Source organism: Manacus vitellinus, unplaced genomic scaffold (assembly GCF_001715985.3).
Source record: "Manacus vitellinus isolate BGI_N305 unplaced genomic scaffold, ASM171598v3 scaffold_0_pilon, whole genome shotgun sequence".
In the NCBI taxonomy this organism is placed as follows: Eukaryota; Metazoa; Chordata; class Aves; order Passeriformes; family Pipridae; genus Manacus; species Manacus vitellinus.
In genome coordinates this window covers 12,865,693-12,888,163 of record NW_021938789.1, presented here as the reverse complement: position 1 = coordinate 12,888,163, position 22,471 = coordinate 12,865,693, and the positions used below count along the sequence as shown (strand labels likewise).

Sequence of the window (22,471 nt, the reverse complement as noted above, 5' to 3'; positions counted from 1 at the left end):
TTTTTTCACATCAGCTAACTTAGTAAAGGAATATCATGTTACAATATGCTGCAGATGAAAGGATGGCTTTTTAGGTAGAAGGAATCATAGAAATATCCTTATGTTTTTAGTGGTTAGTTACTTTGGGGTGGTCTTTTGGATTTTTATTCACCCTTCCTATTGAATAATACCTTGTATTTTGGTTGAATTTTAGTTGTCTGCGTTGAGAATACCGTTCAGCATGAGAAATAACAGAATATGTCTCAGTCCCATTAACTTAAGGAGGGGAAATCCATTCCTAATTTTAACTCTTGCAATAACTGTGCATCCTATATTTTATTTTTAGTGTTAGAAGATGGAAGTGATACAGTTGTAGAAGTTGGCCGGAGGATATTTGAGAAGGTTGTGAAAGGTCTGTCCAGTGCCAATGGCCTCAGCAATATGGGCTCCTCTGTCCCTCTCCTGATGGATTCCAGTTGTTGTGGATACCATAAGGCTTCCTATTTCCTTGCAGTTATATTTGAAACGGGGCTCGGTGTGTCCGTGGATCATACAAAGGTAGTATGTTTAGTATGTGTGGTTATGTCTGTGAAACTAATTACCTTTAAGGGCAATTTAGAAATGGGATGAATTTATGATCAATTGAATTAAAAAAATTGAAATGGCCCCCAGATCCAGTCAGTGGTTGAAGGGATTTCCCAGTAAAGCTACTTGTAAATAACTTGATAGCAGTGATGTCTTTATGAAGTCTTGGTGGTCGGAATCTTTATCCTGCTCATCCAGAACAAGGAAAGCAATGATTTAGTAAGACCTGAAAATGGTGTTAAAGTGAACCATAAAGCATAGAATGTACAGCTTTTCCTAGTCATTGTGGAGCTAGGATGAGGTAATAGCCCTTGAGACACCCACGGTCATCTGTAGATGGGTAAGAAAAAAATCTTACATCAGGCAAATCTCATAAATTGGAAAAGGTGCATAGTACAGTCAGGAAAGAAGTCCCTTTTTACAGTGTGCAAAAATGTGGTACTATGTATATTATGGTCAAATGATTAAGGGTAACAAAAGTAGAACAGTTTACTTTTGGAAAAAAGTGACTGTGCTTCAGCTGAGCAACTGCAGAGTATGTGAACTTCTGACCTCTTAGGCAGGTTGCAAATAACTGAAATGTTTCCATGTGATTCAGTTTCAAGGTCAAATAAAGGGAAGGTGTTTATATGTCATGGGAAGAGGGCAACACTAAAATCGCCAACAGATATTTCATTGTGATATAATAGTATAATATAAAACACTCATTAAAAAATAGCAGGTCTCCCTGTTATGGTTACAGGACACTAAATCAGAAGAACCTCTGAGAGGCCAATCAGAGACCTCAAACTCACCTGCAATTCTTCAAACACAAGAAACCTTAGACAGAAACCTTTTTTATACCCTAATTAGGGAATATACCTAGTGGTAATTATGGAGGCTAAGTCATTTCATCTTTGGATCTGCTTCAGATAGCGTAGGAAATAATTTAATATCCAGCACAAATAGAACACCGTTGTTTTTAAATCTATACAGGTGAAAAATAATAGTAGTGCTGAAAATGGTTTTGGGCAAATGTGTGGTACATAGACTAATTAACATGTTTCTCAAGGGAGATTTGTGCTGAAACCTTATCAGCCACAGGTCCTGTCCTACTAGTCCTGTCAGATCCCTAGGGTAAAATTCTTAGGTGCTGTTCATTAACTTCCATATGTTTCCACTGAATTCACTGTGAAAACTCCACTTGGCATCAGGGGGACTAGTTAAGTCACTGCTGGGTATAAAAAGTGTCAGAGTATAAACAACACTGTAATAAAATTACATTAAAAAATTACTGCAGAATAAGTGCAATACTTCCAAAATATTTACAGTCTAGTTTTTCTTTCAAGTCTTTCTATACATAGATAAGACACTTTAACTACTTTAGAGCTGTTCTTGCTGTAACTGTGTTTACATAGTATAGCTAGTATATCAGCTACCACTATGAACACTCTGTTCCCTGTAAATCTCCTGGAAAGTGCTAAATTTGTGAGATGTGCAATGAATTCACTCTTGTTTATGTCTGTTGATTTTTTTTCAGGGACTGCTGTATAGTTTGGTTGGAGCTCAGGGGAATGAGAGACTTGCTATGATGAATCTTGGCTATAAACATTATCAAGGCATTAATAACTATCCACTTGATTTGGAGCTGTCATATGCTTATTACAGTAATATTGCAATAAAGACATCACTGGATCAACACAATATAAAAGGGGAACAGGTAAAAGAGTTATAACTGCATCTGAATTTGTTTTCTGTGCAAATTATTTTTCACGTATTAATATTAATTGTGTGGCCAGAACATTTTGGTCTTGATTTACAAATATTAGCTCATCTGATCCATGTCCCTGCCAATGGCAGAGCTGTGGGACTAAATGATCTTTAAAAGTCCCTTCCAACCTAAATCATTCTATGATTTGACGATTGTTACAAAATCCCCCAAATTATATGTAGGTATCATTACTTTGTTTCTTAGCAAGGGGGAATCAAAATCAAAATTAGGCTCAAATCCTCAGAATTGTCCACATGCCTATCTTTCATTAAAGTCTAATTGTTTTTCTTGGGCCCTAATTCCTCACTCAGATTTTTAATTATGAATATAATTGGATGTGTTTATTAAGCAACTGATCTGCCATTTTAATAGGCAAACGTAATGAAGTTCATGCAAGAGATAAATTGTCCTCTCCATATTTATACATTTTCTATAATCAAATGTTGGTTGTTAAATAGTTACCTGGTAAAGTTACAATAAAATGATTTTAGAATGAGCTACTTAACAAGCAGTAACACAACTCTATCTGTAAAGAATGTTCAAGGTAGATTAGTGCTAGAATCCTGGTTTATCAGAAAGAATGGTTATTGTACAGAAAATAGAGAGATTTTGATTGCTGAAAATCTAAAAATCAGCTGACGTACCATGGAGTTCTGTGGGGCAGGTCTTCATCAAACTTTCTGCTAGCCTTTTTTTATCTTTTGAAAGAGATTTTTATAGAAAGTAGAAAGTCTTAAAAGGCTTAAAAGCAGTTCTTTGTCATTGTTACTTGGATGTAAAACTAAAAGATGGATTGGGGTTTCTTTTCAGTTGTTGATATCTTGGTGTACCTTTCCAGTGTAGAGTGGACTTATAGTTTTGTACTGTAACAAAGTAGTAAGTGTTTTTTACATTGAATGTAAGAATAGTTAATGGACTGGTCATCAGAGGAGTGATGAAAATTTTAAAACCCAGAATGGATCATGAATTTTTAGGGCTAAGCAGGAAATGGAAAGCATTTTCATTTTGGTAGCAGATCTGTAAATTCATTGTGTAATAATTTTTTTTCTGTTCACCTACTCTTCAGGCATTCGTTGAAACTATAAGACTGATGGATGATGAACTGCTAAAAGCCCAAACAAAAGAAAATGGTGATGTCTTTATGTGGTTAAAGCACGAAGCAACAAGAGGAAATGCAGCTGCACAGGTATAAAGTAATAAATTTCCTCTTTCTTGGTTTTAGACACGCATCAGGTATGTACATCTATAGGATTAGTAGAAAAGTGCTGGAGGAGACTGAAGGCAGACAGATGTTTTCTCTTTCTACCCAGAATTGCTTCTTTTTTATGAGCTTGAACTATTTCCCATGTTTCTGTCTGATAGTATCCAGTAACCATGAAAAGCTAAAACGATGATGCAAGGCAAAAGGGAAGAGTCATCAAGTCTTGGCAACCTCCTTCTCTGATCCTTTTCCCTGGGTTTGTATTTGATACAGTGCAATTACTGTTGCTGATCTGAGACCAGCAGCAATACGTGTAATTCTGAGCCATTTACATGCATCAAGTCTGTGTTTATCACTTATCTCTGTACTTAAATCAATCCAGACTTCTGTGATACTGACAGCTGTAAAAATATCCCTGCTGTAGATTTAATATCAGGGAAGCCCTCTAAATATTCCTGACAACCAATCGTTTTCAAACTGTTGAGGATGTATAACTATATATTGTTAATACATTTGAAATGCATCTAAGCTGAAAAAGTCTGCTCCTGCAATTCCAGTTTCAATACTAGCATTTATAACATTACTGCTTATGCTGTTTTCTTTTAGCAACGGTTGGCTCAGATGCTGTTTTGGGGCCAACAAGGAGTGGCAAAAAATCCTGAAGCTGCAATAGAATGGTATGCAAAGGGTGCAATAGAAACAGAAGATCCAGTGTTAATATATGATTATGCCATTGTGTTATTTAAGGTAAGTCAAGTTTCATGTTTTCACTTCAAAATAATCATTCCTATGACATGATGTTTCTAAGTTGTCTGCAGTGAAGACTGTATACAAGTGCTTTTAGATTTACTCTGAAAATCAATCACTAGACATGAAGCTAATGTTGATTTTTTATCAGAAAGGCACAAAAATTTTAAGAAGAGACAGTTAAAAGTAGTTTAGTCACTTTGTTCTGAGCCAGATTCAGGATCAAAATACCACCCAATTAGTGAGTCTTAATTTTTCCTAATGTCTTGTCACCTCAAAAATCCAACTAGTTAGTAGGCATAGGCCTTGGTGTAGAGATGTAGGTAAAAATTTGATCCTTTCTTAGAATGCCCTTCATTAGATCTCTAGGATTTTTTTTTTAAAGTTGGAATTAAATTGTCTCTGCATGCAGTTAGTTTTATCCTGCTAGAAGCACTAGACAGCAGAGGCTAAACTGAAGCATAACCAACCCCACCTGAGTCAGATAAGGTATATCAGCTGAGCAGTGTCACCCATAAAACAGTCACGAGCACTAAAGGTTAGAGATATTAGTGAAGAACCATTAAGTCTTCATCCCGTTTCTTTGACAGGGCAGGGTTGTTCTCTACAAAATGCTTGCTTTAGATTTGATTGTGTTAATTTTGAGCACCCATAATCTGTTTGACCCGTGTTTGGAATTAATTTATATCATAAGCATGATATCTGTGTATTTCCTCTGGAGACACTTTGACATCCTTTTTCAGGAAAGCTGAGAGCTCTTACTGTGAGCAACCTATGCCCCTTTGAATGCTATTCATTCTTGCTTAGGTGCCAAAAATTAAAGATCCGTGATATTATTTACCCATAAAAATCACTTGAATATGCTGCTGAAGTAATTGTTCCTAGACTGAATCACTGAGATTTTGTAAAGCTGTGAAGGAGGGATGACACAAAGCTACTTGTTTTGTTGTAACTGTTTAAAGCCAAGTGACACCTGGTAAATAATAGTATCAGTGTTAAAAGACATTTTGAATGTGCAGAAGTGAATTGTTATCAGCCTGCATTTTATTGTTTCACATATGCATTTCCTAGGGCCAAGGTGTGAAAAAGAATATGAAACTTGCATTGGAATTGATGAAGAAAGCAGCAGCCAAGGTAAAATGCAATAAATATTGTATTGTAGAAGTCCTATGCCAGGTGCTAATAATAATGAACTTTGATTTATATAAAATGCCTGTTATCATAATTCTGTGTAAATGCTGGTTGCTTCTTCAGTGTCTTCACCATGAATGGCAAAAGCCTTATTTTCCCAAAACTGGGAGACTAGCTCTATGCCTGTTCTATAATTTCTTTGAAACAGGAAAGACTACCTGTTCCACTGCCTGTTTGGGAAAGGCTTGAATAAACTGAGTGGTTTTCATGCTGTGATCAAAATTCCCTTGGCTCAGGAAGAATCTTAGAGACATCAATTTCCTTACTCTCCTTGAACTCAGATACTTAGGGTTTTATGCTCCAGAGCACATTTTCTATACAAAAACAACACCATAATTATTGAAAATTTTAACTGCTTTTACCTTCTAATGGGTAAGTTAATAACAGGCTGTCATACTTCCAACCCCATATGATCCACCAGTTTGTGCAAAGAGGTGGTGACTCATTGCAACAAAAATAAAAACTGTCCCAAAAAGATTTTCTCCTCTTGATCGGTAATTATTGATGCAAAAATGCAACTTGGTAATAGCAAATAGCAATATCTTAAGCAGATCTGTATGATGTTGGTCAAATGCAATTTGAAAGCAGCATTAAAAAGTTCTGTGTTCATTGCTTTCTATTTATTCTTAAGGAAATGTTCTAGCTTAAAAGAAGTGGGTTTTTTCATTGCTAATCCTGCCAAGGACAATAAGTGTCCTGTTTTGTCCTTGCAGAGGAAACAGGTGAAAAATTTGTCACAATTTATTCTTGTCAACAAGTGAAAATCTGAATGCAGACACAGCTGAGATGAATAAGATGACACTGTAGCCTTATTCCTCACTCTAAATATGAGGCCACGAGGAAGAGTAGTGGGGGAAAAAACCTTAGTTGCAGAAGTGACCCAAAGCAGAATCAAATGTGTGACCTGAGGGTGCTCTTCTTCTTCCATCAGGGCTTGCCCCAGGCAGTGAATGGCTTGGGATGGTATTACCACAATTTTAAAAGAGACTACAGAAAAGCAGCCAAACACTGGTTAATAGCTGAAGAATTGGGAAATCCAGATGCATCATACAACCTTGGTGTCCTATATTTAGATGGGATTTACCCTGGAGTACCTGGTAGAAATCAAGTGAGTAAATATTTAGCATTACTATTTCTTACATTAGGACCCAGTTTAAAAGGTTTTACTTCATTCTTGAGATTGTTGTGTTCACTCTGCGTTGGATTTTGATACCTTTTATCACAAAGGAAGGTTTTACTGGGGGATTCAGTCAGATTGCTTAGAGATGTTACTCAAATAGTCAAAATTATGTGCATGTGTTTGTACTCCCTCAATTTAGAAACAAAACAGGTTCAGGTTTTCCTCCAATAACTGCCTTTGCTTTCCTCCTTCTAGTGACAGCAGCCAGGAAAGATAGTGTGTGCTCTCGCTTCATGTGATCTTTTGGTTTCTCTCAGTTTTAGATTGGAAAGTATATAGGGAAAGGATTCCACAGTAACTGAAAGCAGCACAACCTTGTCCCTAAACTCATGAACAGCTATGCTACATTCACGTAGCTTCTGTGAACCTCAGAACTGCAGTGAAAGGCCTTCAATCCAGACTTGAAAATGTAACTATTTATTACAGTTCTGGTAGACTGCAGCATTTTATTTTGTCTTTTTGTGAAACAAGCCATTAACTTTTCAATATGTGCAAAATAATTTTTCCCCTAATGAGAAGGGTCTATTTTAGTTATATTTCTTTTAATTATTTATTCATTTTAATTAATTTATTTCGTTTAATTAGTTTATGACCAACAGCACAAATACAGTGAGGTGGGCTGTAATAAACACAGGCAGACCTCATACCTGGAGCTGAAAGATGTTTCCAGTGTGGTCTGTGAGTTCTGAGATCTGGATAAACTCCAGACAGTGAGCATTTTTGCTTCCAACAGCAGTGGTGCTCAACAACATGTGCATCTGGCAAACACATTTTCCTTTCCCAGGGACCAAAAAACACATTTCAAAGCGAACTGATTATAAGAGTACACCTAAAAGTGACCAGGTTTCTTTAATCACCAAAACCAAGGGCAAGGAGAAGTTATGGCTATGATGGATACTCTGAAGTCTATGCTCAATCACAGAAAACATATATTGATGGTTAATAATTTCCTGAAATAAATTATTTCAGGCTGTATGCTGTTTTGTTTTACTTCATAGATTAGAGTTTCTGAGGGTAAAACATGGAGAGCCACACAACCCTCCCACTTCTGCAGTTCTGGCCTTACTTACTCAGTCTGTGTTATCTTTTATAAACCAGTTTCAAAGATTTGAGCACAGTGGTTGTGCACTGCTGGACATACTGAGTATTGCTGCTGCTCCACAGCCATCAGTTGGCATCGCCAGAGCAGAAGTCCTGTTCTCCAGGATCCCTTGTTAATCTTCCTACTAGCGAATAACTAATTTTACTTCTGTCAGTGTGCACAAGACTTTTATGCCGCCGGGTATTAGTTATACATTTAGACACTTTTCTATTTGTCATTCCCTATATTACCAGAATATATGTTTTTCAAAACTTCTTCCAGCCTAAACTATTAAATAGTTAGAAGAAAGGGGTTAATTTCATCTAAGTACATTAAAAGTAGCTAAACTGTCTTGCCTTCATTAGCCAATTGCCTGTTTTAATTCGTCTGATGAAACAAGTCCTGAGGAAAAAAATCTCAATAAATATTAGTAGTGCAGAGTTGCTAATTGTCTCTTGTTTCTTCACAGACAGTTGCTGCACGCTATTTCTATAAAGCTGCCCAAGGAGGACATATAGAAGGGACTTTACGGTGCTCTCTCTACTACATCACAGGAAATATGGAAGACTTCCCTAGAGATCCAGAAAAAGCTGTAATGTAAGGAATGAGACCATTTACTAAATGACAGTATAATTCTGATGTGAATATTGTCATTGCTGGTGATTTTTAAGTCCATAGTCTAAATAAAGTCTTGTACTTCACGGTGCTTACCTCGTTGACAAAAGGTTCTTCTACAGTAATGTTTGATCTGCATAAGCATGTGTATTATTTAAATGACCAGTAGATTTTGAAAGATATTGAGTACTTCTAGTACTTTTTATGTTTTCCAGAACAACTTGTAGAGATTGTATCAAACAACTTGGTATCTAACAAAGCCTTACTTTTTGGATTTTCAAGAAATGTCAGACTCCTAATGTGGTAGAACTGGTATTTTGCATGGGAAAAAGAGGCAGATAACTACTGACAGCACTTTTTAACTTATGTTCGTTTTCTCCAAAAAAAATTGCCAAGAAAAACCAGGATGTCTCTAATATGCTCATAGAGATGAATGGACATCATGTTCTCATTCAGTCAGTTGTTACAAGACTGACGCAGCAATTACAATTAAATCCCATAGTTTGTTTTACAGAAGAAGTCAGAAGGTGATCCCATATCTTTTTGTATTCTTTGAATCTGCTTGAGTTGGGATTACATTACTGGAGCTCAACTGTTGGTTTTTGTTTGATCATTTCCACAGATGGGCAAAACACATTGCAGAGAAGAATGGCTACTTAGGTCATGTAATCAGAAGAGCCCTCAATGCTTATCTGGAACTTTCATGGTATGTTTCTCCTGTTCCCTTTTAGCTTATTTTCTATTTTTCATTTACTTATAGCATGATAAAATAATTAATATTCAGGATCACCTCAAAGAAAAAAAGAAATAGTAGCGCCACTGAAATTCATAGCTAAACATCCATTGACATAAAGGGAAGGAGGAGTTGACCCAAAGCGTAATTCAACAGTTCTGACAGCATCAAGGGAAAAATAAGGAGTTTGTAAAGTGAAATAGTTGAATCAGCTGATCATGGTTTTCAACCCATAGTATTGTGGCTTGTGAGGTGCACTGGATTAACCAGAGGAGCACCTTTCACTTTTAAAATTCTCTTTATTCCAAACCCCATATTTTGCTTTCTCTTTTCTGTATTATTCCATGTCATGAAAACTCAGTCTGGTGGATTAGATTTGTTAATTTTTTTGTATATGGTTAATATTATCTTTTCTGTAAGTAAAATAGGAGGCTCCAATATCCAATAAGCCAGTCAAGAGGTTTCAAAATAGCCTCCAGGTTAGTGCTGGAGGCATGAGCATCAGATACTGTATGTACAGGCATCAGACTGTCATATGTGATTAAAACAATGGCTTATTAATCCTGCAGTGTCCCCCTGTGAGTACTTAATTAATGCTTCAGGCTTAGGAGAGCTACAAGGAACTGTCAGTGGACTGTTCTGGAGTAACCAATTCCTAGAAGTGTCTTTTTACTCAGTCCATCACAGACATTTCTCCTGAGGCTTGAGCTCAATTTTCAACTCTGAAAAACTGTTGATATTTTTGTAGTATATTCTGTTGTACAAGCCTGTGACTCTGCCTAACTCACTTTGCAGCAGCATGAGTGTCCACAGGTAGATTACAGGTAGAGCATTAAGATTCCAGAAAGTCAGGGCTCAACAGCTAGGATGAAAAATCTGCTGGAGCACCACTTAAGATGCCAATAATTGGGAGTGTTTGGGTAGTTACTTATAAATACTGATCCTACTCATCTCTGGGTTTAGGAGTATGTTCACGTTGAAATGTTTGCTTCTGAACAACTCTTCATGTACCTTGCATAGGTGTAAATTGTTGCACTGCCAGCCAGACCAAGTAATATGTGTTCTTCAGTCATTGGTGTTTGCAGACATGTTCTGCACATCTGTCAGTACACGGTACTGGCAGTTTGATCTTCCCAGGCCGATTTAAAGGCTTTAAATGTAATTTCTTTTCTGAATTGCCCTTTGAGACCTAAGAATCAGATGAATCAATTTCCCAGTTTAGGAATCCCAAATTCTTTCTGTAGTCTCAGGTCTCCCTTGTCCTAGATGTTTTTATAGGGCAAGTGCAAGGAATAATTTGTAATCTTGCAGAAATAGTTGGGAAACAGGAGATTACACCTGCTAATTCTGCAGGAGTGAACTGCAGGAGAACTGCCTTCACAATTTCTTTTAAAGTTTCTTTGCTTAAGCACCTACTCTTGAAGTCAAATGTGTATTTGACCATGTTTGCTTCCAGTATAACAAGCCATTGAAACCTGAAACTTGCCATGGTATTAGCTTTGTGTTGTGGGGAAAATCATTGGAAGCATGACCCTTTAATAGGAAACTTTAGTAGGAAAAAAGTACACCAAGTGGGTTTTTTGTTTATCTTGTAATTTTGAAAGTACACACGTTATTTTAAAGACTTCCTCTTAATTTTAAATGTGTAGTCTTCATAATATGGAATAGATGAGTGACAGAGAATATGAGAGCTGCTCACCTCTAGTATCACAATACCAAATTGCTATAGTGCAAATGCAGTATTAGCTTTTATTACTTGTTTTACAGTCAGTGAGGTGCTGAGAGTCCTTAAAGAGACTGAGATTTGTTTAATTCACACATTCAAATATAATGAGAGACAAATCCTGTTTCAAAAAGCCCAAGACAAGACAAAATAAGTCATATAAATAACACAGTAAAGCATACCAAAGAAGTATTCAGATGAATGTTAGATACATACACAGCTAAGTTAATTACAGATTTTTTTTTTTTTGAGTCTTTTAAGAATGTTTTATCTGAAACGTTTAGATAGATAGTTGGGCTTAGTATCAATTCTCCTTTATCATCAGTCTGGCACTTGGAGTAAATGCACACTCCAGTTATTCTAGCTGCAATGCAAGAGGGAAAAGGCTGCAAATTCTTGAGGTCCAGCATGGCTGGTTATGCCGAGCACTGCCAGTATATGTCGCTGTTGCCTGGGATTCCCAAACTCTTGCTCTTAAACTTTGTACCAAAAGTTCGCTCATAGGTGATTTTATAAATTTATTTAGTGCTTTCAGGGTTTTTTTAACTGTAACTAAAATGCATGTTATTTTTGCTAGGTTTTTCATTAATTTATTTTATCTAACATTAGGCATGAAGCTCTGCTGCATTATGTTTTAGCAGCTGAAACTGGGATTGAAGTGTCACAGTCAAATTTAGCACACATCTGTGAAGAAAGACCAGTGAGTAAATGTATTCACAACTTATTATCCCAAAAGGAACACTTGTTAATTATAATGTGATCCTACTCTCTTACCTGTGATGTTAAAGAATCAATTATTTTCTTTAAAGGACCTAGCAAGGAAATACCTAGCAACTGATTGTGTTTGGAGATACTACAATTTCTCTGTTTCTCAAGTCAATGCCCCATCATTTGGTATGTATAAGAAATTCTTTCTCAATTTTAATTTTGCTTTTTTTTAAATTTCAAAAACTGTGTTTGTCACAACTTCTTTGTGAGTGAGCAAGTTAAGGGAAGATTAATCCCTGTTAATCATGCATTTCCTTTTTTAATGTTTTGATAGGAATTTCAGGGGAGGAAAGGTAACTTACGTGTTGTGTTCCAGCACATCTTTTCTGAAAATTTCCTTCTTATGGCATTAAATGTATAAAATTTGAATAAAATAAAAAAGCTAAGCCCTGAGGAGGAGCTAGATATTCAGGAGTTTGAGCAGTTGACTCAGTTTAAGAAGTTTAAAGTTTAAGAAAAAAAGATAGCAGTAGACTTTAGGAGTTCCCGCTGTTTAGTTTATCAAAGGGAAAATCCAAGAGCAAATATACTTCTGTATCATAATTGAGTCATGAGAAACTAATAAAGGCTAAAGGATTCCTTATCTAATTTATTACTAGTTTTTCTGTTAGGGTACAGAGTTTATCAATGTTGGCAGAGCTTACCTTGGGGAACTAAAGGATTCTCTGTTAAAAAAAAAGATCTATTTACATATAAGTTACATTCCTCAGGCCTTAAACTTTACTACATCTATGACTTTAGTAACTGAGCCGTCTTAGTGCCTCTGAAAGCATTACTGAACATTTGAAAACACTGATCTGATTGTCTCACAAGAGCATTTAAATGGTTTGTAATAAGCATGTGAAAAAGTGGAGTGTAAAAATAAGTCAAGCTATTCATTTAAATACACAGTGTGAAAAATTTAAATGTGTGGAAATTTAACATTGATATAGCCTGAGGCCACAGGAGCTGACAAGCCCTCTTAGCTTTACTGAGGAGCTTGTAGGCACCTTAGCTCCTTAGCACCTGACTCTTCGGTAGATCCACTGGTACAATCTTACATTAGAGAAACTTCTGAAGGTCAGACTCGTGGGGTGGGACTGTGATTCCATTCAAGTAAAGGAGAAAAGACTTGCTGGGTTCAACAGAGGTAGAATTTTATTACTCTATCTCTTCCTTACATCAGTAACAGAAGGGGAGTTTTATCTCAGACCCTTCTCTGCAGTAGTGGAGGATCAAATCCCCAGTGTAGGGCCTGAGATGAAGAGTCTAACCCTGGTAGTGGAGATTTCCAGGGCTACCTTATCAGTGCAATGCAGGGTGACCTCAAATTCACTGCCTGTTGCAGAGTGCACTCCGGGCCAGGCCTGGAATGATGCCATTGGTATAGTTGAGGGGATCCCTCTTCTTGATGATTCACTACAGCATTCATGGCCTTCCACTCTGCATCCGTGCCAGCCTGTCCATGTAGCCTTTCTGCCTTTGCTGTTGGGTTGGTAACTACCTTGCTTCCTTGAAGAGCTCTGCTATAGTCCACTGCAAAAAGCAGGTGAGATTTCTAGGCAGCTGCTACAGACACACAATGCAAGGTGTAGAAATGTTTCAACCCATTTGAGGAAAGTTTAGGTGAGATAAGTGTAGGCACAGTCCTGGGAGTTCTGGGAGTTTTTAAACTCCTTAGCATAGCTTAGTGCAATGGCATGCTTGCTCCTGTCTGGGTAAGTGCCTTATCTTTCGATGCATTTCATTACTGTGCAATATCACAGAAAGATATTTGTCAAGTATTTTCTGGACATTGATTCCTTCTAGACCATGAAAAATTTCATCCAGGATAAATATTTTCAGTGAGAGGCTGATGTAAAGTATCCACACAGACAACCAGAGGGAAAGAGTACCTTTGTTTTTTAGTATTGTGCTTTAAATATAATTACTGTTAACTTCTCCGTCACATTAATAGCTGGTTAATTCTATTCCTACAAATATTCTAAATTATCTTCTACTGGTTTCTTGCACAGCTTATTTGAAGATGGGTGATTTCTACTACTATGGTTACCAGAACCAGTCTAAAGACCTGGAGCTCTCAATGCGGATGTACGCACAAGCTGCACTGGAGGGAGATTCACAGGTGGGTCTGCAGCTGTGGAGTGTTTATAAAACATTGGAGTTTAGAACAATCTGAGAATTTAGCTGAGACTGGTTCTTCTGCTTGGCTACATCTGCACTGAAGAAACCTGCTAGTTAAAGTTACAATTATTTCAGAATACCTTGTAAGTCAGTAGTTGCTGATTCATTATAATAGGGGGTAAACTTAGCATAGATGGATAGTCCTAGAATTAGGCTGTCTTATCAGCTTAAAGGTGAATGGCCTAATTCAGTGCTACCTGCCTTGGCACAATTGACCCAGTTGTGACCTTGGCATTTTTGCTATTACAAGGGGATGAATTAATAGACTGCTGAATTCTATCCCAATCCTATCCCCTGCCATTTTAGGATATAAAAAAGAGACTGGCCTATTTCCCTTGGTATGTTGAGTAAATCCTAGGGTGAATTTTTTTTGCCACAAAGGTTTCATCTTAAAATGCTTTATATTTAAAAGATTCACCATATCACATTACCAAAGACATGCAGTGTTTCAACACTGAGTTTCCTGTCTTCAGATCCCCCTAAACTGTCCTAGTTGTAGTATTCTGTTCTCCGTGTCCCTGTACCAATGTCTCTAGACAGTATCTTGTATGTGAAATTATTAGAGGTAGCATAGTTGGGTTCTGTTTTGAGGATACTGGGACGAGACATTACTGCTAAACTACCAAAGGAGAGAAGAGATACATGAACAGTTACTATAAAGTATGAAAACCAAACTAATGGGGAATCTTGTGATATGTCTCATGTGTGTTCATTTTCACGGCTCTAAAGAGACATAGGGATGCATAAGACCTGTCCAGGTAGGCAAAACTGTTAAGACTAAGGACTTAAATTGTCTGGAGGAAATTTCCACTCTCACTTTCACTGTTCAGATGCTGTTGATCTGTGGAGCTAGCTGGAGGGGAATTGAACAGAACAAAAATCCATTTCTGCTTTCAGTCTGTATTTCTACAGTAGATAAAAGATGACAGTTTGATATAGTGACTGTGTTTAAAGAGCAACTAAAAACTATAAAGCTTATGTCTTTTTCCAGATGGTTTCTATGAAAATAGTGTCACAACATCTAAATGCTTCTTTTGCGTTTTCAGTATTTACCTGTGTTTATGGTTAGGAGAAAAGGGTCTCATAATTATTCAGTGAATATCACATTGTATTCAATTAATTTATAGAAGGCAGTTATAATTATTTAGATTCTTGATGTTTAGATATACACATGAAAATTTGATGGTTAAAAAGCGTGCATGCTTTTTTTGCTGTTAGGGTTTCTTTAATTTGGCCCTTGTCGTAGAAGAGGGCAACTCCATACCTTCCTACATTCTGGATCACTTGGAGATTGATCAAGCATTGCATGCTAGTAATACATCACTTCTTCAGGAACTTTATTACAGGTGAGTCTTTTTCCCCCTTAATCAGCATCTTCTGATTTTCCATGTAAGTAACATTTACTCTGGAGAACAGCAACTCCTGTAATTATTAACTTTGTTAATTTGTATGATTTAAGGCAGGTTAAGGTCAACATACTCAAAATGCTTAAATTCCCTAAATATGTTTCAGTTTATGCCTGTTAAAGAGACCTGATTACATGTGGTTACCTGGAATAGTAGGGACTGGATTTAATGATCCAGGAGGTCTTTTCTAGTTCAATATATTTAAGTTCCTAAGTTAGGCACTGGTGGTTTGTGTGCAGTTCAAACCAACATTTCAATGATAAATATAGCATAATTTAATACAGAACTTTAAAATGTGTAAGGAAAGAAGCACTCCTTCCTTAATGATTCTGCAAAGATGTTCCAGCCTGTTACAGAGCACAGAGCACTAGATTTCTGAGAAGGGTACAGGTCTGCTGCCTGAACTACCTGTGCCAGCACTATTCATGCACAAACCACCTAGTGAGCTCTGGTTCCGGTACAGAACTTGAGTTTCCTTTATCCGGGTAAAGCAACATGTGTTGGAAAGCACAGTGGGAATGGGAAGCTTAAACTTTGGTGGATTTGCCTTTCAAATATTTAAAGAAGGAGAAGCTAATGTTTAATACATGACGCTGTGAACCAAGAATGAGTGGTTTGTCATCTGTTTTTCTACTGAGTGTTGTGTGACCCCAAAAAAGTGGAGATGATACCAACATTAAAACCTCATTTGTCTATTCACCAAAATCTGCTGAAATTGTTCTGCACTGCAGTTAGCCTGAACTTGTACCCTAAATTACTTTTATTCCATATGAGACTGCTGGTTAGATAAACAAGGGTTCTGGACCATCTGGGATTGTAAGCTTGAGTCTGAATTCTGCCTTCACTTGAGCTGAATCCATCTGCTTTGTTGCGAGAATAATTCCAGAGTTGACAGTGCTGAAGGGTTTTTCCATCATCATACACTTTCGTCCAGAAGGGCATGTACTTTTATATATTTATATTTTTACAATATATATTATATATATATATAATTTATAACTTTATAACTAATTTATATGTATATTTATAATAAAATGTATAGAGAAAATTTATATTTCTATATATTTCTGTATATACACCCCTCCTTCCTCAGCTTGGTAAAAAGAGTCATTTGAAGTTTAAAATAGGTGCCTGTGATTTAACTTTCTTAACTCCCCTAGTAGGTAAAGTCCTAATTGAGAGAGCTGCTCAGCTCACCCCACAGGAGGTACCTTGTGCTAGTCAGCTAAAGCACTCTTCAAGCTCTAACTGCTTGTACTGTCGTACTCCATTGTCTCTAAAGGAGGTTTAGGCACTAGCATCCTGCTTAGGCAACTAAATTTTGTACATATAGTCTTAAATCAAGTCCTACTGCTGTCTACACATTAGTAGAACTTGTACTCTGACTGCTTGGCAAGCATAGCTTGGATGCTTAGACCCATTGCTGACGAATAAGAATATAAAAAATACGCTCCTACGGTAAGGTATTCTATGCTTAATAAATTTAATCTGGAATTTCTCTGAATTTTTCTTCACCATCTGTGAAGTAGTGATGATGATATTTATTTGTTTTTCTGGGTTACTGAGGTTTTCTGCAAACCCATTGAGATTCCCAGATGACTGATACCACAGAATTGTAGAGGAGGACTAATGAGTTGTTTTAATCTTCTTCTTGTAGGTGTTGGAATAGTAGTAACCAAGAATCAATCAGTCCATGCTCATTAGCATTGCTTTATTTTTACATGAGAGTTGTCTGGAACAATATTTTACAGTCTACTCTGGTATGTATTGCTCTTTTAATACATGTACAGTTCATTTGGAACACTGCCTTGGCTTTGCACTGCTCTAATTATGTTTTTTAAATTACTGTCACAGATATACTTCATGGGAACCTTTCTTTTATCGATTCTTGTTGCATTTGCAGTGCAGTCTTTTCAGTCATTATCTGGTAAGTATGTGTCACAGCAAAACTGAAGAAAGAGGAGTGATCTTTTTATTTTGGAAAAAACTTCAGAAATAAAGGCAGGAATTCTAGGTTTGAGAGAGGTACCTCTGAACAGTAGCTTCTTTGACATGCAAGTAATTTTTTTGTTGTTGAAAAGGGGTGTGTGAAGCAAAGCTTAGCTCTAAGGTTTCTGGAGAATTTCCCTTGATAGAGAAGGTGGTTAATAAAAACATTAAGTGCATGAGATTATTTCCCATCTCTCAACATGCAGTATTGTTAATTATATGACTTTGATTTCCTCCATTCAGAGAAAAAGTATGGTTCCAAGAGCTGGTACTTTGGAGTAACTTAGGAAGAGTCAGTTCAGCCTTTTCTGGCCAGTAACAGAATCAGTAAATGCATTTAGTCAGGAGTTGCAGACTTCTCCTGTCCTAAATTAGAAAGTTCTGCTCTATGTTGTCTTTTCTGGTGGGATGGAGAATATTAAGGGACAGAAAATCAAATGCCAGACTTCAGTCTGTTGACACTCACATCACTTTTTTTACCACATTGAAAGAGATATCAGAGACAAAACAACATTGCTGATGAACGGGGAGAAAACCCCTACCATCACATACAAAAATGATGAGGAATCGTCTAAAAAGCACTTTCAACTTCAATCAATTGTTTCAATTCAAATCACAAGACTTGTTCTCAATAAGGAAATTGTGAAATGAATATGACCAGTTATGAAAATAATTTCTTCCATTAAATAAATTTTCTTACATTGTGTTTTAACCCAAATAGGCAGCTTAATCCTATGTCAGAAAATAATGTTTTCTGACACATTGACAACCTAAACCTATAGGAAATAGTATTACAAAACCCAACACCATTAAATCAAAAGATTATTTGAATTAAGACATGTAGCTGTGAGTAATATGCTGAATATGGAAGTAATTCTGAAATCTTGCTTTCTTTTCTTACTACTATAATTTATGTAAGTTGGGAATCATGCAACATATGTATAAAGCATATAGTTAGATATTCTTCTTTCAATGTTTCCTAATCTTTGAATATTATCTTTGTATGTAACTTTATATCCACATAATATTTAAATATTGATTAATAGACTTCCTAGGCACAGTGGGGTATTTTTTAATAATTTCTTTTGACATTTTTCTGAAGTCCGTAATTCTCCTGGAAGAAGATCAGAACCGTTGTCAGATGATGCCCCTTCTTCCTCAGGGAATAGCAATGAGGATGCTGCCAGACTTGTACAGCAAGATGAAACTACTTTTTCAAATGATTTAGTACAGCAGGAGTCAAACCCTCAGAATCCTCTTGTTACAAGCTGAAGCATAGTTTTCTTAAGGTTGACATCCATTGGGAAGATGGGATATGAACAACTACAAATCTAAGAACTGGCAACCAACCCTGTACATGACATTAATAATGCAATCCAACAGCTGAACTTGTAGGGAAATTCACTGATCTGATTTCTCTGTTATAGAGGAAAACCATCCCTATAATTTATTTAACACTCCAAACAGATAATGCAGAGTATCTCACTATACCAAACACATGATCATTGAAGGACCTGGAAGGAAATATGCAGAGTCTTTGCCTAATTGAAGAATGAGAAAACATCCCACAGGTTTTGATGAAGAAGATTTACTTACATATCTAATCTCTTATTAAATTGCCTTTACTGTATTTGAGCTTATTTATTGGTCAAGTTACCAAAGTTTTCCACGTTGGAATCATGGAAATTACATAAAAGTGAAACCCAATGACCAGCACTTTCCAAGTTCTGTGGCACAGCAGCCAGGACTTTAATGCATGCAATGGTAACATTTAGGGGGTTTGTATTTTATATTGCGTCCTATTTTTTTCTATGCAAAAAGTGTTTTATTTTGAAAGAAAACACACCAGGAATATTTGCAATATGGTCATAACATAGTAGTTCTGCTGGCTAAGCCCTAGTCAAAGTTTTACAAGCATCAGCAGTTCCCTGGTGGACACAACAGAATATTTCCTTCCCTGCCAAGAGTAACTGATTAGAGCAAGTAGCTCCCCTAATGAATAAATAAAAAAACATTTAAGTGTGATCAGGTGACGCAAATTGGACAAACATTTTGGTTTTGGATTCTTCCATAGATAACACTGGAAAGGATTTATTTTGTGTTTTACAGTAACTCTTAAAGGCACCTATTTAATTTTATAAATGTTGGATGGGATAGATGGATAACATGTATGGAGTGCAAATACCTTCTGTCTGATTTAAAGCTATCTGTAAAGTGGCTATAGGAGAGGTCTAACCTTTATAGCAGGTGTGCAATCACCTCTGCAAAATGATGTAGATCACAAACTAAATTGCATCAATCTATGCATTATTGAGGGTTAAATCCACTCGCCTTGCACTACATTATTTACTCTTGTAAATAAAAATATTTTTCTAATTCAGCCTGTATGTGGAAGAATTTCTTTTAAAGCACCAGTCCATTGCAAATGGATTCCCATTATTTTTGAGTCTGTTTTGAGTTGCAAAATTTGATAAATTTAATTACTTCAAATTCCTTAACACAAATGTATGGATATTTCAAGAGCTCTTTCAACTTTGCTTTTATCACCTAATAAAGAAAAGCAGTATGCATCTGTATTAAAACTGGGACAGGTTTAGATGATAAACCCTGAAGTATTGTGGAAAGTCAAGCGTAGCCCTTGAAGACAAGTAGACAATTGTCACAACACAGTCATGGTGTTAGGTACCAAATGGCAAGTAGAGCTAAATGGTCACAAAAAACTATTTGGACATGCATATGGCAAATCTTGCTTGTAGTTAGCTACGTATGCAAGGTGTATTTTACTACAAATGTCACATGTAGCAAAATTGAAGCCCCTGGTGAAATATTAATCCCATGGGAGTTTGTCAGTGGTGGTGGTGTTATTGCAACCCATGTGTTGCAATCCAGGAGTTTAGATTGTGTACATACAGGTTAGAGTTAAGTGGTAGCAATCAGGCTGACTCCATTTTCCTCTCCAATGTTCTCTAGTAATTAACTAATTTTGAGACGTCTGCCAGAAACATGATTTCACATCTGTATTTCAGAAGGCAGTTGCTGAAGCTGCAATATATTTCTTGACGCCAGCAGTTAATAGTTCAGTCTTTGTTTATTGTTACCTATAACATCAGAAGTTCTACCAAAGCATACTTAAAGTATGTTAAGATAAGCAGCTCTTCACAATAAACTGGCAATCCTTAAGGCTAAAATAATAAGTTACAAGAGGTGAAGGATAATAATGTAGGATCCAGAGGGCTATTATTTGACAACCTGGAGAATCAACCAATTCTTAGAGAAAAAGAGAGAATGGTTAGTTAAGCAAAGCAGCTACATAGTTCTGCTATATCCACAAGGAATGGGGGGGGAGAGGGGGAGGGGGAAGTGCTGCTGTATCAAGAGCTATTTTTCTTAAATTGAAACAGATCACTGAAGTTTATAGATTCTCCAGCTGGTGCTGGGTGATTAGGATGGGGATGAGGAAATAATAAATTACCCTTATAGAGCTAAAATGCTCTATATACCTGGCTTATACACATTTGATAGCAGTCCAGTCTTCTGAACAACACAGGTCATGTGTAAGGCAGTTCAAGTGATGCCCATTTTTCTCTTTCTCTCTTGTTTGAGCCCAGAATCATCTTCAGCAAATGAATTAGAGACAACAGAGAATTTCAGAGGGTTATTTACAAAATAGGTGCCCAATTAGTTGAAATTAATGCAGTTTACACCAAGTAAACCAATTTGCGTGTTACAGCAAGTGACAAGGGAGAGAATTTGTTACATGCAACATATCAAAGCACTATGGGAAGTAGGGAGGATTAGATACGTGAAGATAAGCTTAAAAAAATAAATCAATGTTGATTAGTTCTGACTAGTTAACAACTACAAGGTTATAAAGGAGACAGTTCAAACCAGTTATGAAAGATTTGAAACTATGCTGAAAAGTTCGTTCATCTTAGAATTGCACAGTATGGCAGTAGCAGGACAGCCTTAAATGTAGGGGGCATCCTTATGGGTGTCTGCAACCACTAACTGCGTGCTGCTGCTTCCCAGTCCATGCAGTGATGAGCATTACATCCCAATAAATAGGCATGAGGACGGATTCAAAGTTCTATATTAATATCTTGCAACAGAAATTTTATCCAGTGATAGAGGGGACAATACATGGGAATTAGTCCTGGTGTACTGATTATCTACGATAAGTATACCCTTCATTGGTATAGCTCCCATTTGAGCTACTGGGAAAGATTAGATGGTCTTTAAAAACCACGTGTGAAACATGGATTATCTGTGAAGAGAATTGATTTATAACAGATTCTTGTCTATATAAGCTGCCCCCATTGACTAATGGACTATGACATTTAACACTGGCTGTTGACCCTTATCCTGGATGAGTGACAGCACAAAGGTACAAAACAAGTTGAATAAGCTTTGCCTGGAAAATTCCACCCACATACCCTCTCCTTCTTTCCGTAAATGAATGAACTGCATTAGAAGACTGGGATGTAGGAAGAGAACAAATGTAAAAGAAAAGTCTGGAATTTTTTTAGAAAAAGCCCAAGGGTAAGGAAACTAAAGAATATCAAGGGGAATCCGAGCATGGAGCAATTTCCTATGCTATCTTCTAAGATGTAGGTGGCAGGAGCAATTCCTGAATAATCAACAGAATATTGTAAATGAAGAAAAAAGAAAAAATGCATCACAGCTTCAATGTTTATCGAAATACCTAATTCCTATGCCAAAAGACCAAAATATTATTTGGAATAAGAAAAGTAGCAGTGAGTCTATGCCTAATAGAAGGTGTCTGTGTAAAAGCAGCCACATACTGATAAGTGAGCATGAAAAGTAGGCAAGATCAGGAGTAATGAGTAACCAAAATGGAAAGGAGACGATCACTTGCATAATTGCAGTTACAATTACAGTAAACATTAAATATGTATTAGAAAAAAAAACAAAACAAAAACCAAGCAAAAACCCAACCACCTGCAGCAGATTAGATATTCTGAAGCACTGTTGTTCCAAACTTAAATTGCACCAGAAGTGTTGTGTACCCATTGACTTAAGGGACTTGGGTTGTTTAGCAAGTGCTATCAGATACCCATCCACCTTTGGGCATCTTAATAACCACTTAGAAGAAAACTGGCTGCAAGAGGTTTGTTTATAACTGTGCTCAGTGATCTTTCTGCTAACGTAATCCTTGACCTTACTTCCCTTCTCAGTTGGCATTTTCTGGTTCCTGTTGTTTCTTTCATTTGTCCACAGTGACCTCTCATTAATCACTTATCAACCTCCTAGATAACTCCTAATACTCAGCATTGCTATTTGCTCTGATCAGTTCTGCCAGGTGAGCAGGAAAAGGCACAAGTCTGTTAGCAGAACCCAGA

At 36.7% G+C, this 22,471-nt stretch overlaps 1 protein-coding gene across 1 annotated transcript in view; it reads left to right on the top strand.

Moving 5' to 3' along the window:
• SEL1L3 (SEL1L family member 3) overlaps positions 1 to 19,484 on the top strand; it is a 29,620-nt gene extending 10,136 nt beyond the window's left edge. The window contains exons 9-23 of the mRNA XM_018068045.2: positions 326 to 537; positions 2,084 to 2,263; positions 3,381 to 3,500; positions 4,122 to 4,262; positions 5,334 to 5,396; positions 6,385 to 6,561; positions 8,184 to 8,311; positions 8,952 to 9,035; positions 11,395 to 11,485; positions 11,595 to 11,679; positions 13,548 to 13,657; positions 14,935 to 15,062; positions 16,780 to 16,882; positions 16,977 to 17,049; positions 18,214 to 19,484. Of these exons, the coding sequence (XP_017923534.1) occupies positions 326 to 537; positions 2,084 to 2,263; positions 3,381 to 3,500; positions 4,122 to 4,262; positions 5,334 to 5,396; positions 6,385 to 6,561; positions 8,184 to 8,311; positions 8,952 to 9,035; positions 11,395 to 11,485; positions 11,595 to 11,679; positions 13,548 to 13,657; positions 14,935 to 15,062; positions 16,780 to 16,882; positions 16,977 to 17,049; positions 18,214 to 18,383 (1,865 nt within the window). The 3' untranslated portion in view covers positions 18,384 to 19,484. The remainder of the gene's footprint in view (positions 1 to 325; positions 538 to 2,083; positions 2,264 to 3,380; positions 3,501 to 4,121; positions 4,263 to 5,333; positions 5,397 to 6,384; positions 6,562 to 8,183; positions 8,312 to 8,951; positions 9,036 to 11,394; positions 11,486 to 11,594; positions 11,680 to 13,547; positions 13,658 to 14,934; positions 15,063 to 16,779; positions 16,883 to 16,976; positions 17,050 to 18,213) is intronic.
• The last annotated feature ends 2,987 nt before the right edge of the window (positions 19,485 to 22,471 follow it).